General features: G+C 42.1%; 1 protein-coding gene across 6 annotated transcripts in view; it reads right to left on the reverse strand.

Annotated features, from left to right (window-relative positions):
• Nucleotides 1–1441: 1441 nt before the first annotated feature.
• Nucleotides 1442–18077, reverse strand: part of PDE5A (phosphodiesterase 5A) — a 94914-nt gene continuing 78278 nt past the window's right edge. For all 6 annotated transcript variants that reach the window (XM_073341003.2, XM_073341002.2, XM_073341006.1 and 3 more), the window contains 4 exons: nt 17178–17241; nt 16023–16097; nt 15552–15635; nt 1442–8183 (listed from right to left, as the gene is read on the reverse strand). In XM_073341003.2, coding sequence (XP_073197104.1) covers nt 8046–8183; nt 15552–15635; nt 16023–16097; nt 17178–17241 — 361 coding nt within the window. In that variant the 3' untranslated portion in view covers nt 1442–8045. The remainder of the gene's footprint in view (nt 8184–15551; nt 15636–16022; nt 16098–17177; nt 17242–18077) is intronic.

The raw sequence follows: 18077 nt of genomic DNA on the forward strand, positions 1-18077 counted from the left end.
AGCCTCATGAGTAAGGCTAAGTTTTTGTCACAGATATTTTTAGTAAAAGCCAGGGACAGGTTCAGGGAAATAAACAAAAATTCATGGCAGCCCATAACCTGTCTCTGACTTTCACTAAAAATATCCCTGACAAAAGGGGTAGGTGGGTTCAGCACCCACTGCTGCTGGGGCTCCCAGGTCCCCCACCAATGCGGTGGGTGGGAGCTCTGGGGTCCCCCTGCCCCTGGGGCTGGGCTGCTGTGGGGTCCCCTCGACCCAGGCAGCTGGTAGCTACAGGGTTGCCCAGCCGCTGGCCATGGCTGTAGCCGGGCAGATACGGGGGGGTCCATCGGCTGCCCACTGCAGTTGTGCAGGGTCCCCCCAACCTGCCTTTCACAGCTGGGCAGCTGCAGTTCCACCAGCCCCCCGCTGTGGCTGGCCAGCTGCAGGGTCCGCCAGCAGCAGCTGGGCAGCAGCAGGGTCCCCCCACCAGGTTGGGAGCTGGGGGCTGCGAGGGCAGGGCTGGCTGGGAGCTCCAGCCCCAGGGCAGAAAATGTCACAGAGGTCAGTGGAAGTCACAGATTCCATGACATAATCGTAGCCTTATCCATCAGCCCAAGTCAGCTGACGTGAGCCAGCTGTGGATGTGCAGACATACCCTAAGTGGCTGTGCACTTGTTAGAATATAGTTACATGGTTTTAAAGTGCACATGCAAATGGGGGTTAGCTTAAGCAAACAGGCAATGGTGTGCCACGGTTGTGTGCAGACTCAGAAAATCTGGTACTTAATGACTATTTGGAGTGACTGCTGCTTGCATGCATGCTCACCCGTTTTGCCTAGAGCTGCAAAACTCCTAGAGCCAGAAATGCTGCTGCTCAAAACCTAACAAGGCAAAGAATAAGAAGTGCTGAGAGGCCTGTTGGTCTAAGTTAGCAGCCAGGGTCAGCAGTCTGCACAAGATTGTGCTGTCAGATCCAAGTGTATTTACCCTTTTTAAAAAAACTCACCAGATTAAACTCTTGTAACCTCTGTTATATGACTTGCCCTTTGGGGGCTAATTTTATTCACACAGCACCTTTCACAGCAGCTATATTTGCCAAGCCTACTTTTCTGAAAAATCAGACAACTTGTGATAGGTCCTGGTATGTGTAATTGGAGTGATTTCTAGTGGGAAATAACAGCCAGTTTCTTTTTTCTGTGGTTTTTTGTCTGTTTGTTTTTTGAAAGGAAACACTGCCTTTGGTTTTCAGTTATGACAAACCTTATGGCTAGGAAATTTCCTGACAGTAAGGCAAAAATTCTCTAATGCTCCAAAGCAGGATCTCCAGGATCAACAGAGGTTTATAAACGAATGCAGTTAATTACAATACCTAAACAATTAGAGGCAATTTCTTGGATCAGGACAATGACATTGCTTTGTAAATTTATCCACAATAAAATTAATGACCAAACAGCAAAACATAGTTGACATCTTCCTTTTTTTATTTTACAAAGCATGAAAAACAATACAAAGAAGAGAATGTGGGAATAAGTAGTTGAGTAGCAGTTTGATCATAGAATATTACCTACCTGTATATTCTTTCTTTTATCAACTATACAGTAACTAGGACAAACAATTCTGTTGTTGTCTAACTTAAGTAAGTTATGCTGAATAACTATGTAGTGTGGAAAATTGAAGAAGCAAGAACAAATCAACATTCAAAAGACTTTAATACTACTTAAAGCTGAACATAATATACATAGTAACCTCATTAGCCTAGTACAAAAATACTGTGCCCAGAAACTATATATTTGTTAAAATATTTGAAAAGGTAGAAGAATACAAATAGACATGCTCAGTGGCAAGTGACAGTTCATTACAATTCCTTTTATTAAACTATAATATAAATTTATTTTTAAACTATGTACAGTGCTTTTCACACTACATTCTTTAACAGACACATGCATGTGTCTATCATGTTCATACACAGAAGGCTCAAATTCTAACTTCAGTTACACCTTTGTGGTACCATTGAAGTCAATGGGGGCTGGCTGAATGAACTATAGACTGTGTAGGTGTTACTGAGGACAAGAATTTGGTCCAGGGTCTTTATAGGTGTAGGCAAGAATAAAGATAAATTTGTCCCGCTCTGTAACTCTCTATGGGGCCCAGTCCAGCTTCCACTGAAGTTAATGGGAATCATTCCATTGACTTCAAGTGGGCATTTGATCAGACCCAATATCATGGAATGGACAAGCTCATGGTGTGGCAGTTAGTAGAAGCCACTGTTTAGCACACTTAATTAATATACATTTACAAATGGTGCTTAGATACGAATTTCTCCATGGAAACCAACCTTCTCTGTGGAAAACAAGCCTTTCCATGCAACTTTCATTCAACTGGCAACGCTGAACATAGAAATAGCCTGATGTCATAATTTGTTGTATCTAGTAAAATGTCACTAATATCCAGACCCAACTCAGATGATCATTTCTATGAGTGTCTGAACCAAAGGCTCAGACCCATCTTTTAAAGCAATGCAGGGGTCTGGAGAGTTCTTATGAGGGAGAACAGACCTCATAAATTGTTACAGACCAGGGATATTCTAGAAATAGCAGAGTGCTTATGGAATGTAGACTGCATGTGATTACTCACATAGGGGACTATTCTACAACCCTTTCAGAGGCCAAACTCCCAGTTAAAGCTAATGAAAATTCTACCCACAGGATCAGGCCTTTAAGAGATACTCCCTTACAGCTTCATAATTTATTATAAATCATTTGCATTTGCATGAGTCAGCAGTCTCTGCTTTGATTGTTTCACAGCTGCGATGAGATCAAACCAAAACACTGGTTCAGCGCCCCACAAACTTTTAGGATCTAGATTTGACCTACCTGACTTTAGGCTTCTCTAATGGGCTGAACCAGAATACTGGCACCAAATGCCCCTGAAACTAAAGAATCTTAGATCTGGATTAGATTCCACACCTGAACATGGCATCTCAGAGCCATCCCCAAATGAAATACATTGGGCTGGATTTTCAAAAGTTCACTTTTGCATGCACTTGGGGTTGCATGTTCAGGAGGCAAAAGCAGGCTTCTGAAAAACTGAAATTTTTGTTGTAAAGAGAGAGACAGCCCTGCCACTGTTGAATGTTTCACAGAGACAAAGAACTCACAATCAATAGCCTGTCAGCATCCCCACCATCTGAAAGCAGCATGTGGTGACCCACTTAGCTTCAGCCTGCTGGGAGACATTAGAGACTGACTGGTTGATGAGATGCTATTGATTTATACTCAACAGTACAAATAGGTAGCTATTAAGAATCTTAATAGCTACTGTGTGATTTTCCTTAGCTGCTTTTACTGTATGTGAAATAATAGGAAGCCTGTTTGTTCTACAATTAATATTACAGAGATAGTAACTTGCTGAATAGATAGGTTTTATTATTCCTATCTTATTAGCTTAAGAGCCTCCCTCTTTTTTTAAGGAGAAGAGCAGGACCACTCACTCTTTAGGTGAATGTTAATATATGTGATAAGATTTTTTTCTTTTGTTTTTGTTTAAGGGGAAGAAAAGAACAAAGGCCTGTATTAAGGGGCTAAATTTTGCCCTGGGATGTGAGAACACATTTTCTATTGATTTCAATGCATGTATGCATGCACATCTGAGGGCAAAATCTGGTATCACATTAGCACTGGTCTTTCTTGGTATCTTGATTCAAAGAAATATGAAGAACACAGAGGGCCCAATCCTGCTCCTAAAGATGTCAATGTCAAAATTCCTGAAGACTCCAATGGGAGTAGGATTGGGTCAACAGAGGCTTCAATTGTATCCCAATGTACATCTTGTACAATTCCCATTGAGTCCACTGGGTGCACAGGGTATACATCAGGGCAGAATTTGGCACACAGATCATTAAGGCATTTAGACACAACTCCTGATGAAAATAATAACTGTGCAGCTAAATAAATTTGTTGGCTTTGAAAATTTCCCTGCACATACAATGTACTTCAGGCAGAGAACCATTATTGTATCTGCATGGTCACCTATGTTGCCAAAGACAAAAAATATCTGTTATCTGCACACAAACCAACCATGCTAGAGCCTTGAAACAAAAACTGCAATCAGGCAGACTGAAATACGATATAATGCCCTGATCATGCTCTCAATTTGCCTAAAATACATAAAACATAAGGCCCTAAACCAATAGTTTTAAAGAATTTGTATGTGGTTTTTTAAAATAAATAAATAAAGATGCATGTATGTTAGGACAATATTTTGACAAAAAAATTATGTAGAATAGAATTCTACATTTGTTACAACATATACTTTCCTCTATAGGGAAAGATTTTGTGGGGATGTATGTATACCTTAAATATATGCAAATACTATATAACTGTGTATATTTATCAGTGGAAGTAAAAAATGATGACTATGTGGTATTTACATGTTTGTTATGCCAAAGATATGGCTCCAGCATTCTTCTGCATTATTTAAAAATATAAATCAGGCCATGAAAAAACTATGTTATACACACACACACAGTACAGCAAATAAGATACAGAATAGTTGGGTTCTTAATATTAATGCTGTATCACTAACAGTTTTATCACTATAGTTGATTTGTTGTGTCATCCCCAGTTAAGTTTTGCTTTTGATCACACTAACAAGAATAAACCTATAAATATTTTATCCACACATATATTATATATAAAATAAATGGTTTAAATAAGAAAATAATTAAACTTCAGTAACTGCAGTATGCAAATTCCTACAATAAAAAGGAGAATACAGGAAAAAGCACATTCTGAGGTAATCTTATTTATCTAAGGAGCAATAACAAGTTTTTAAGGGTGATTACTGAGTTTGTGCCTATATATAAAATGTTACATACACACACACACATACACACACCTCATATTATGTATGCATAGATACACATAGAGTACTGCATATCATAATACCCCAAGAATTGTTCATTATTATTCATTGGACTTAGAAAAAATATTTTTTTCATAGGCAAATGTTTTCAAATTTGGCTGCAATAACAATGTACTGACATTCATAGGGGATCTTAAACTAGAGTTAAATCAGTTGCTACTAACTGGGTTGACTGAAATGCTGCAGTAAACAACAAGAACAGCCTACTCTAAACTTCCTTATTTCTAGAATCAAATAATATTTTGGAAGACTCTGGAATCAAATAATATTTTGGAAGATTCTGAAACATTTACTTAACATTTCCTCTATTATTTTTCGTATTTGAGTGCCTGTCTCTTTTGATTCCTTCTAAGACCAGAAGCAGGAGGGAAGATAAACAGAGGCTGTTTTCACAGCGTTTCCAGATGAACTGTAAGCAGATGGTACTGAAAATCTCATGGGGAAAAAAAAATTTCTTGCAGTTTCCAACTAAAATTGTGGGGACTTAAATGGTTCAGGCAAACTGAATGCACACTCTGAAATATATGAGGTCTATATATATATCACTACTATATATAGTATATATACTATATATATATATATAGTAGTATATATATATGAGGTCTATATATATAGACCTCATATATATATGATATATCACTACTGCTGGTATGTAATACAAAATATTGTTGTAGATATGAAAATCATCATCATTTACACAGCCTATGTTGTATCTGCATTTCTGAGAAGTCTTATGAGCCCCTGTCTCATTTTTAATCTACTGATCATGGCTACACATGGGAATTGTGCTCTCTTTATTCTATTTTTTTGGGGTTTGTCTTGTCCATACACTTTCTTGAATTCATGCCCAGTGGTCTATTAAAAATAATTTTTATTAGGCATTTCCTCTGTTAAAAGAATGATTTCCTCCATATCTGCTGCAAATCCACTGTCTCCGAATGCTTTTTATGCCTCATATAAAAATGTTAAGTCCCTGCAGTATTCTCACTTGCTTTTGCTTTCAGTCTTCCTTTCACTTGTTGCTTTAAGACTTCATCTGGTTAAAAACTGTACCTAGTAGAAGAAGTGCTAAAAATTATTTTTTTAATAATAAAAACATTCAGAGGCTCGTTCACCTGCACATCCACCAATGTGATATATGCCATCATGTGCCAGCAATGCCGCTCTGCCATGTACATTGGTCAAACTGGACAGTCTCTACGTAAAAGAATAAATGGACACAAATCAGATGTCAAGAATTATAACATTCATAAACCAGTCGGAGAACACTTCAATCTCTCTGGTCACGCGATCACAGACATGAAGGTCGCTATCTTAAAACAAAAAAACTTCAAATCCAGACTCCAGCGAGAAACTGCTGAATTGGAATTCATTTGCAAATTGGATACTATTAATTTAGGCTTAAATAGAGACTTGGAGTGGCTAAGTCATTATGCAAGGTAGCCTGTTTCCTCTTGTTTTTTCCTACCCCCCCCCCCAGATGTTCTGGTTTAACTTGGATTTTAACTTGAAGAGTGGTCAGTTTGGATGAGCTATTACCAGCAGGAGAGTGAGTTTGTGTGTGTATGGGGGTGGGGGGGATGTGAGAACCTGGATTTATGCAGGAAATAGCCCAGCTTAATTGTCATGCACATTGTGTAAAGAGTTATCACTTTGGATGGGCTATCACCAGCAGGAGAGTGAATTTGTGTGGGGGGGTGGAGGGTGAGAAAACCTGGATTTGTGCTGGAAATCACTTTAGATAAGCTATTACCAGCAGGACAGTGGGGTGGGAATAGGTATTGTTTCATATTCTCTGTGTATATATAAAGCCTGCTGCAGTTTCCACGATATGCATCTGAAGAAGTGAGCTGTAGCTCACGAAAGCTTATGCTCTAATAAATTGGTTAGTCTCTAAGGTGCCACAAGTCCTCCTTTTCTTTTTGCGAATACAGACTAACACGGCTGTTACTCTGAAAAAAAACATTCTAGTTTCCAAAGTTAACATCTGCAATCTCAAGCAAGCCTTCAAAGTGGTCATGGTCATTTTTTTAGTGCTACTAGTCTAGTGAATCAGATTCACTAACAATCTCCAGAAACATCCTCTTTTCTAGATCATATTCTTGAATGAGCCAGTTTTTTCATCACATGCTTTCACAATCTCATTCTCCTGTGCTTTTCCTTCTCTTGTGTCAGTTTGTTGGTTATGATGACGTTAAACTCATCTGCAGTATGAATATATTATCAGCAGCTCAATAGTGATCCTGGTTAGCTCAGTTTACTTCTCTTCACATTCATTCTCTGTTTCTCCCAGCCCTGTGTCTGACAAGTTTTTCAAGACAGTCTGTTAGCTACATTGTGAGTTGTGCTGTCGTATCATCTCACTGAGCAGCTTTCACCATCTCTGTGTAATTTCTTGGCACTTCCACGGCAAATCTCTTTTAGGTCCCTGATTGTTTAGTAAGTCACAGTATTTTTTTTAAATTCTCAAAAAGGTATGACCATTTTGTTGAGACATTCTTGTAACATCATAAGGCATCGGTATAGTATATCACACAAGTCCCTGTGCTTTGTCAACTGGGGCCCAATCCTGCATTCCCATATAAATGAAGCTCTCATTGATTTCAATGAGAGTTTTGTCTGCATAACAATTGTTGGGTTAGGCCTTTAGAGTGAATTTTAATCCCCAAGCTCCTTTTTGCCTCCAGGCTTCTTGCAAGAGAACAAACAACATTGCTTATTACTTATGGTTACATAACAAAGAATAAAAGAGGAAGAAAAGTGCCATATATGGTCATCTTTAAGGTACTGGCCACTCACGAAACACTAAACAACTATGTACATCTGTAAAGTAAAAGGCTTTCAAAGGCAGTTCAGTAACTGTACTCGTCGTACCTCTGTGTAGAACTGAGCAGAGTAAACTAACTCTGCAGTTCTATTTTTCTACTTCACCTAAATGAAATACAAGAAATATACAATCATTATACATCATTCACATAAAAATGGTCATGCTATGCTTTTAATGGCAGGGGAAATATATAATTTTAAATATAATAGTGGCAAAGAATACACCAAATCCCTACAGTGTATAGCAAAATGTAGTATCCCCAGATTACTGTAATTTCTGAGTAAACTCAAACTTGTATTTGCTAAATCAGAATCTCAGTTCCGCTTGGGCTGATTGCTTTCTCCATTAATCAGATTCTTCTCCTGTTGTTCAGCTAAGGATTGCCACTTCTGCCTATTCTTTCTACAGCCATCCAGTAAAGGGTAGCAGGCTTCTGATACATGTGTCAGGGCCTGCAAGAAATAAAACAAATCAGACTGGTAATGCATAACTAAAACCACAGTTTTCCTGCTCCTTAAGATGTGCCCATTGGAGGCACTAGACTAGAATATGTTTGAAACATAGGGCTTGTTTATACTAGAAAGTGGAGCTATGTTGGAAAACTGATTTTAGGAAAGGCTCCCTCTCACTCCAATTCCAATATGAACTTGATTATTTGACCTATGCAGACCACGCTACTTTGGCCATCTTTATTGCTGATGCAATTACTGATTTAACAGTTACCCAAGGGACATGAGGCCCCAGTGTATTCAGCACCTGATTAAGAAAGGTCTAGAGAAGAGCTGTGTTTAGTAGCCATTCTCAATTATTTTCATCTCCTAGTGTAGACCAAGCAATAGTGAGTTACTGTATTAGGCCGACATGGACTAATAAAAGTGAAGCAGAGAACAAGTTTTGGAAAGAGAATTGGAGTCAATGTTTGGGTTAGAATAGAATGGATAAATACTAGGGAAGGTGGAGAAACTTCCACTGACACAAAATGTTGATGAAAAATGTTAAATCCATGAACATTTTTGTGATTTTTTTTTCTTCCTCATTTACAGTCACACGTAATGAACACATAGCCCTTTACTCCTATAGGCTTCTGGAATTCAGTGGGACAGAAGTAATGAGTGAGAGTCCTGTGTTTGGGCCCACTGTCTGTTAAACATATTAAGTGACTACTATACGAAGCACAAGGGGTGAAGTCTGAAGTTAATGAGTATGGGATGAAATCAGTCAGGATTTCACTCATGGAATTTAATTCTCATTCAAACAATAAAAGATGGTGATGCCTGATTCTCCTTTTTCTTATGATAGTTTTACACCAGTATTACTCCACTGGGCCATATCCTGGTATAAATCAATATAGTTCCATTGCCACCAATAGAACTGGGCAACTGGCCTATTGTCTTCAATGGAGTTATTATTGATTTACATTGTTGAGAGGAAAATCAGGCCCATTAGGCACAATTCACTGGAACTATACCATTTAATTTTTTTGTATACATTTAAATGGGTTTTAAAATTCTAGAATGGTTTAATCAAATGTCAGCACTAAAGTCAGTGAAATGAGTGAAACACTTTTGCTGTTATTTATAGAGTCACAGATTTTAGGGTCTGAAAAGACCATTATGATCATCTAGTCCAGTGGTTCTCAAACTGTGGTTCAGGACCCCGTTTTAATGGGGTCGCCAGTGCTGGTGTTTAGACTTCCTGGGGCCCAGGGCAAGAGCCCGAGCCCTGCGGCCTGGGACTAAAGCCTGAGTCACACCCAGCGGGGCCGAACCCCAAAGACTTCAGCCCTGGGAAGTGGGGGGCTTGGGCTTTGGCTTCAGCCCTGAGCGGCAGGGCTCAGGTTACAGGCCCCGCACCTGGGGCTGAAGCCGTTGGGCTTGGACTTTGCCCCCCTCCCCTCCCACCTGGGGCAGTGGGGCTCTGGTGGGCTTAGGCTTCATCCCCCTTCCTGGGGTCATGTAGTAATTTCTCTTGTCAGAAGGCGGTCGTGGTGCAATGAAGTTTGAGAACCCCTGATCTAGTCTGACATTCTACATAACATGGCCCATAGAATTTCACCCAGTGATTCCTGCATCAAGCCCATTCACATGGACTTGATCGATTTTTGGTAAAATGGTAAACCAGACATTCAGTGCTGCCAGCAGCACGTGTGACAAACTCCTAGGGACGGGATGAAAGCTCACGAAAGAGCCAATGAGTGGGCAGGCCGAAGTTACAATTGTGCTTATTGTTCATTTTTACAGTGTTAGAACACTGGAGAGTGAACTGGCTCCTTGTTCTTTCCCAAGTGACATTATACGAACTGCTTTGTTGTTTCATTACGCGTTATTCATTAAAGAAAGCAGGTAGAGTCCCCACCCTTCTCCAAATAGAATAAATCTACAGTGGATCTGCTCCAAACACAGCTCTTGCGTGGGGCTTGCCTGCACTGTTAACTTGAATGACAACAACAAAGCATATGTCCTAGCCTAAGCTTTCTCCAAAGCTGGGCTGTTCCATGCATTTACCTGTAGGATCCTGGTGCTCCTTAGAGATACACCAAACCCTCTTTTAACCTGGATATAACAAGACCCACCTGGCAGCATGAATCAGCAGAAATAACTTTTCGTCCATATGGTCCTGCATTCCTATATAGGATCCTAGAAACTGCCACCCTGCTACAGAGTTTCAGTTCCTACCATATGAGGTTTAGTGGCTCAGTTGTGCATTTCAGGCACAGCCCTGCACTGAGCACAGCATGGAGCAGCACTGTCCCAAGGTTGCATTGTGTCTCCTTCAGGTACAACGTCCCAGAGCCCCTGCGAAGTGCAACATCCTCATAAAGGGTGGAGTGTGCACCCCCCTTATATCTTGATCAGTGCAGGAGATGTCGTTGCGTACATCATTTGGGTGGCGACTGCCACTAGCCAGGAGCATGCCTTGTTCTCAGGGGTGCTCAACAAATGCAATTTTGTTATGGAGCACAGGAACAAGAAGGAAGTGCCTTGTGCTCCCCATTCCCTCACACACCCACCCAAGGGATGGGCACAATCTGGCCCAATATATTTTGATAACTAGTTCACATGAGACCCAGTCCTCCTCTGGGCATTTCAGAGTGGGAGATTTCCCTAGAATTCTTGCGTTGGGGGTTGGATTGTCTTCCCTCTTTGTAAAAGGCCAGATATTCAGCCCTGTGGACCCTGAGATCTGTATGGATCACAATGCATCTGCAGAAGTACACGTCTCTTGCACAGAGGCTCTGTAGTACACAGCCACTCAATCCCCTACAGCTGCCTACCTTCCACTAGAAGGAGCTGTCTGGGGCTCTCCAATAACAATGGCCACTATATTCCCCTGATGTTGGATTTCCAAAGCATGGAATAGGAAGCTGCACACATGACTGCTGATTCTGTCCTCAGTAACTTGATCATTTGTCCTGTGGATTTCAGAGGCATTAGAGAGCATCCAGCCCCCCAGCCCTGCCTCTTCTCAACCTGCAGATGTGCAATTCATGTAAAGTGGCTTTGAAGTGGGCACAGAGAATGAGGGATGAATGTGTGAAATCATCTTGCTCCCACTTCCAATGGATAGATTTTTGGGGTTAGGTTCCCATTTGCTCCCCAATTTTCAGATCTCAATAACTGCACCCAGAATACATGATACAACCTGAGGAGGTTTTCCTCTAGTCTCAAAGATAGGAAATTAACTAAATTTTAATATACAACATAATCTGAGCAAGTACCTGGCTACGCAGCATGCGATTTGTTGCTAGAATGCAAAATGTTTCAATGGGTTCTGTCATGTTGTGTGTGTATAATCTGAAACTTGGTAAATATCCAAGTTAACATAGTAATGGTTTGCGCTTGTACTGTATCTCCCACGCCATGATTTCAAAGCACTTTACAATCCTTGATTAAGCCTCACAACACTCCTACTGTGAAGTAGATGGGTACCATCTTATAGATGGGTATAGTGAGGTTTTTCCAAAAGCACATGGCAACTTGGTGGCAGAGCCAGGAATAGAACCTGGTTATGCTTCTACGGGCACAAAGCTCTAAAGATTTAGAGCAGGTTGCACAGCGGAGCCAAGAGGCCAGTGAAGAAGCTTGGCAACGTGACCTCCAGAAGAAGAAGGGGAAATGTCCGGGTTCCAGCAACGCGGACACAGGTAACTAACCGCTTTCATGTTCTCTCCACAGGTACCATTGCGGAGAGTGGACCAGATGATACGTCTTGGGGGGAGAAAGCAGAAGGAGACTCCGCTGGTTGGAAGGCATGAGATGCACTGTCCTGAGGTTGGGGGTTCCACGACCACCACTCCCAAGAGAAGGAGGCGGGTGGTGGTGGTCGGGGACTCTCTCCTCAGGGGGAACTGAGTTATCTATCTGCTGCCCTGACCGGGAAAACCGAGAAGTCTGCTGCTTGCCAGGGGCTAAGATTCGCAATGTGACGGAGAATCTGCCGAGACTCATCAAGTCCTCAGATCGCTACCCCTTCCTGCTTCTCCACGTGGGCACCAATGATACTGCCAAGAATGACCTTGAGCGGATCACTGCAGACTACGTGGCTCTGGGAAGAAGGATAAAGGAGTTTGAGGCGCAAGTGGTGTTCTCGTCCATCCTCCCCGTGGAAGAAAAAGGCCTGGGTAGAGACCGTCGAATTGTGGAAGTCAACGAATGGCTACGCAGGTGGTGTCGGAGAGAAGGCTTTGGATTCTTTGACCATGGGATGGTGTTCCATGAAGGAGGAGTGCTGGGCAGAGACGGGCTCCACCTTACGAAGAGAGGGAAGAGCATCTTTGCGAGCAGACTGGCTAACCTAGTGAGGAGGGCTTTAAACTAGGTTCACTGGGGGAAGGAGACCAAAGCCCTGAGGTAAGTGGAAAAGCGGGATACCGGGAGGAAGCACAGGCAGGAACGTCTGTGAGGGGAGGGCTCCTGCCTCATACTGAGAATGAGGGGTGATCAGCAGGTTATCTCAAGTGCTTATATACAAATGCACAAAGCTTTGGAAACAAGCAGGGAGAACTGGAGGTCCTGGTGATGTCAAGGAATTATGACGTGATTGGAATAACAGAGACTTGGTGGGATAACTCACATGACTGGAGTACTGTCATGGATGGTTATAAACTGTTCAGGAAGGACAGGCAGGGCAGAAAAGGTGGGGGAGTAGCACTGTATGTAAGGGAGCAGTATGACTGCTCAGCGCTCCGGTACGAAACTGCAGAAAAACCTGAGTGTCTCTGGATTAAGTTTAGAAGTGTGAGCAACAAGAGTGATGTGGTGGTGGGAGTCTGCTATAGACCACCGGACCAGGGGGATGAGGTGGATGAGGCTCTCTTCCGGCAACTTGCAGAAGCTACTAGATCGCACGCCCTGGTTCTCATGGGTGACTAATTTTCCTGACATCTGCTGGGAGAGCAATACAGCGGTGCATAGACAATCCAGGAAGTTTTTGGAAAATGTAGGGGACAATTTCCTGGTGCAAGTGCTAGAGGAGCCAACTAGGGGGGGAGCTTTTCTTGACCTGCTGCTCACAAACCGGGAAGAATTAGTAGGGGAAGCAAAAGTGGATGGGAATCTGGGAGGCAGTGACCCTGAGTTGGTTGAGTTCAGGATCCTGACACAGGGAAGAAAGGTAAGCAGCAGGATACGGACCCTGGACTTCAGGAAAGCAGACTTCGACTCCGTCAGGGAACGGATGGGTAGGATCCCCTAGGGGACTAACATGAAGGGGAAAGGAGTCCAGGAGAGCTGGCTGTATTTCAAGGAATCCCTGTTGAGGTTACAGGGACAAACCATCCCGATGTGTCGAAAGAATAGTAAATATGGCAGGCGACCAGCTTGGCTTAACGGTGAAATCCTAGCGGATCTTAAACATAAAAAAGAAGCTTACAAGAAGTGGAAGGTTGGACATATGACCAGGGAAGAGTATAAAAATATTGCTCGGGCATGTAGGAATGAAATCAGGAGGGCCAAATTGCACCTGGAGCTGCAGCTAGCAAGAGATGTCAAGAGTAACAAGAAGGGTTTCTTCAGGTATGCTGGCAACTAAAGGAATTTGTGGCTGTGATTGCAGAGCCATTGGCCATTATCTTTGAAAACTCGTGGCGAATGGGGGAAGTCCCAGATGACTGGAAAAAGGCTAATGTAGTGCCAATCTTTAAAAAAGGGAAGGAGGAGGATCCTGGGAACTACAGGCCAGTCAGCCTCACCTCAGTCCCCGGAAAAATCATGGAGCAGGTCCTCAAGGAATCAATCCTGAAGCACTTACATGGGAGGAAAGTGATCAGGAACAGTCAGCATGGATTCACCAAGGGAAGGTCATGCCTGACTAATCTAATCGCCTTCTATGATGAGATTACTGGTTCTGTGGATGAAGGGAAAGCAGTGGATGTGTTGTTTCTTGACTTTAGCAAAGCTTTTGACATGGTCTCCCACAGTATTCTTGTCAGCAAGTTAAAGAAGTATGGGCTGGATGAATGCACTATAAGGTGGGTAGAAAGTTGGCTAGATTGTCGGGCTCAACGGGTAGTGATCAATGGCTCCATGTCTAGTTGGCAGCCAGTGTCAAGTGGAGTGCCCCAGGGGTCGGTCCTGGGGCCGGTTTTGTTCAATATCTTCATAAATGATCTGGAGGATGGTGTGGATTGCACTCTCAGGAAATTTGCGGATGATACTAAACTAGGAGGAGTGGTAGATACGCTGGAGGGCAGGGATAGGATACAGAGGGACCTAGACAAATTGGAGGATTGGACCAAAGGAAATTTGATGAGGTTCAATAAGGATAAGTGCAGGGTCCTGCACTTAGGACGGAAGAACCCAATGCACCGCTACAGACTAGGGACCGAATGGCTAGGCAGCAGTTCTGCGGAAAAGGACCTAGGGGTGACAGTGGACGAGAAGCTGGATATGAGTCAGCAGTGTGCCCTTGTTGCCAAGAAGGCCAATGGCATTTTGGGATGTATAAGTAGGGGCATAGCGAGCAGATGGAGGGACGTGATCGTCCCCCTCTATTTGATATTGGTGAGGCCTCATCTGGAGTACTGTGTCCAGTTTTGGGCCCCACACTACAAGAAGGATGTGGATAAATTGGAGAGAGTCCAGCGAAAGGCAACAAAAATTATTAGGGGTCTGGAACACATGACTTATGAGGAGAGGCTGAGGGAACTGGGATTGTTTAGTCTGCAGAAGAGAAGAATGAGGGGGGATTTGATAGCTGCTTTCAACTACCTGAGAGGTGGTTCCAGAGAGGATGGTTCTAGACTATTCTTAGTGGTAGAAGAGGACAGGACAAGGAGTAATGGTCTCAAGTTGCAGTGCGGGAGGTTTAGGTTGGATATTAGGAAAAACTTTTTCACTAGGAGGGTGGTGAAACACTGGAATGCGTTACCTAGGGAGGTGGTGGAATCTCCTTCCTTAGAAGTTTTTAAGGTCAGGCTTGACAAAGCCCTGGCTGGGATGATTTAATTGGGGATTGGTCCTGCTTTGAGCAGGGGGTTGGACTAGATGACCTCCTGAGGTCCCTTCCAATCCTGATATTCTATGATTCTATGAACCCAGGGATCCAACTCCTAGTCCCCAGGTCCAACAATGCCTCTCCACCTGGTTTTGCAATGATTACAACAAACCACTTCAACCAAATAAGTAAGCAGCTAGTGATAAATGTTGAAATAGTCTTTTGACCAGATTAAATATTGAATAATAAACAGTAAAGGATTTCTCATATATTATTCAACTACAGAACAGCAAACTTGGTTCTAACTTGAGCTTCTGCACTTGTTGCAGGCTACAGTACTCAGTTCTTGTTTAGTTAGTTGTACAATCCACTCTCAAATAGAGTACCTCATAGAGCTCTAAACAAATGGCATCTATGAATCCAACTTGCATGCTGGGAATTTTATTTTTCTTCTCTCTGTTCATTAGATCCTGAAAACACAAAAAGAAGTATTCAGTTTTCATGGCAAACACCCAAGGTGAGTCAGCTCTATATTAAAATAAGTTTTAAAAAAAATCCAAGAATAGTAAGAAAAGTAGCAGCACAATATGTTGTCAAGTAGATAACTTGGCTGCATGAACTACTTCTGGAGTCTTTTTCCTGGACTGGCAGTGTGCAGATCATCTGTGGAGGCTGAAGCCCACTTTAAGAGGGTGAGACGAGTTTGCACTACTCGTTAAGTGTCAGAATGATTGGGAAAAAGCTCTTTCCATACTCTGGTACCCACCACCAAAAACAACATTTAAATAGGAAAGGGAAGTCCTATTGGCAGTAATAATTTTGAAAAAGGTGCTACCACACATGGCTTTCCTACTTACTGTTGGTTCTGTGTTGAGTTCCTTTCTCTCTTTATCTCCTTGGTCAAAAAATTCTGTAGCTACAAGTTCAGCTATCTGTAAGAAATGTCACAAGCTGTTTGTTAGTTTTAAAGGCCTGGATTTACACTTTCTACCTAGGGTCAAAACAGAAAGTGTTATTGCTGGGTGTCTTCCCTGAATGGAAAAGGAATAAGGCCCTGATTCTGAAAATAATTCTGTAACCGTATGCCTGCATGAAGTCCCAGTTGGTTTAAATGAGCCTAAATGAAAAATCTCTAATATTGAGGTAGGCCCACTAAGCTGTTTCAGTCAAATAGCACGATGTCAAATGAAACATTTTTAGCAGTAAACAAACCTAGATTGTATATGTTTTAACTGTCTAGCACCAAGTTTTCGCTACACAACCAGACACAGCAAACAACTAGCATTTGTTACACATCAGTTCTGAAAAAAAAAACGAGCTTATTAGTACATGCATTTCATCTGTCTAACTCCACTGACCTGGGTGGAGTTGCATGGGTTAGAAATCAGGGCCCAATCAGACCCAGTATGTTCTAGAGGCTCTTAAGATATTACAATACATTGTACTAGTACATACCCTATTCCAAAATTTGCTCTCTATATGTCAATAAGCTCAACTCACAACAATCCAGTGAGGTAAGCATTAATTTGCTGATGGGTAAAGTGAAGCATAATAATGATAAGAGACAAATCTTTAAACTAGAGGTTACACCTAAGATTTTCAGAAGTGTCTAGTGATTTTGGGCACTTCTGTTGGTGGGTGTCCAACTTGAGATAGCTGATCTCTGGCTTTCAGAAAGTGTTGACCATCCATCCTTTGAAAATCAGGCCCCTTTAAAGTGTATTAAGTTGGAAACACACACAAAATTGAGAGACCCTAGGCACAAAAGTGCACTCACATTTACATCTGAATTTACCACAGCAGCACACGCAAACTGGAAATAGCATCTAGCCAGCCATTCACAATTGAAATGATGATAAATACACATATAAACAAAGGTCATTTACCTTCTGAGGATTGCTCCCAAAGGCTGCGCCTTCCACCAATACCTTTGCAAAGTGGAAGGTGAGGCTTAGGAAGCAGAAGCTATAAAGAATAGCAAACGCTTAAAAAATCTTAAATTAAGTTTATACCCGTTGTTGAATTGGCCATGGCTTTGTTATTGCGGACAAATCACAAGCAGTCATCAGCATTGCTCTGTAAAAACAAAGAAAAATTCATCATTTGTTGTAACATGAAACTCATGTAGCCATTCAGTCTACAAGCTAATAAATACAGTATCCAATATCAAATAAAATCAAAGCCAGGCTAACTGATAAAATTACAGTAAGATGACAAAAATATCCTTTAATGCGGGACTAGATGACTGAGGAATGGTAACGCGGTACTGTGCCTGTCTCTTATGTCATCTGATCTGAGCAAATCAGTTGAGATCAAATCCATTACCACAGGAAAGGCCCAGGTAAAAAAAGCTGGCCTCAGTCCATCTGTTAATGGACAGGTACCACATTATAAAAACGACTGTCATCATTGACAATAACTCACACCTTTGCTGGCTGCTCCAGGAGGAAGGTTGAGGACTGAATGAGCCATGGACATGGACGTTAACTGAATTAGTCTGCCTACAGAGGCAGTGCCTTCAAAACAGGGTGATAGCACACTGGTGAGGCAGCCTGGGAAATCTTGCAGTGCTGTTGGTGTGGCTGTTCTCTGTCCCTCGTGTCTCTATCCTTAAATCTCTTTCCTTTCATGGGAAATGAATTTGCCTCAAAACAAGCAGCCCTCCCTGAATCTTTCAGCTACAGATTACAACAGTTCAGTGCTTTAAGACAATGCACCTACAGCAAAAGAACAACACAGCATTCTGTCAGGAGTCCTATACCCTTTAGGAACAATAGAAAAGCTAGTGGACAGGTGCCGCACTATAAAAATCACTGTCATCACTAACAATAACTAGCAATTTTGTTGACTGTTTCAGAAGGAAGGCCACAAGAAGTCATTCATCAGAGTTCATCAGACAACCCCTGCAGCTC

Source organism: Lepidochelys kempii, chromosome 4, assembly GCF_965140285.1.
Source record: "Lepidochelys kempii isolate rLepKem1 chromosome 4, rLepKem1.hap1, whole genome shotgun sequence".
Taxonomy (NCBI): Eukaryota; Metazoa; Chordata; order Testudines; family Cheloniidae; genus Lepidochelys; species Lepidochelys kempii.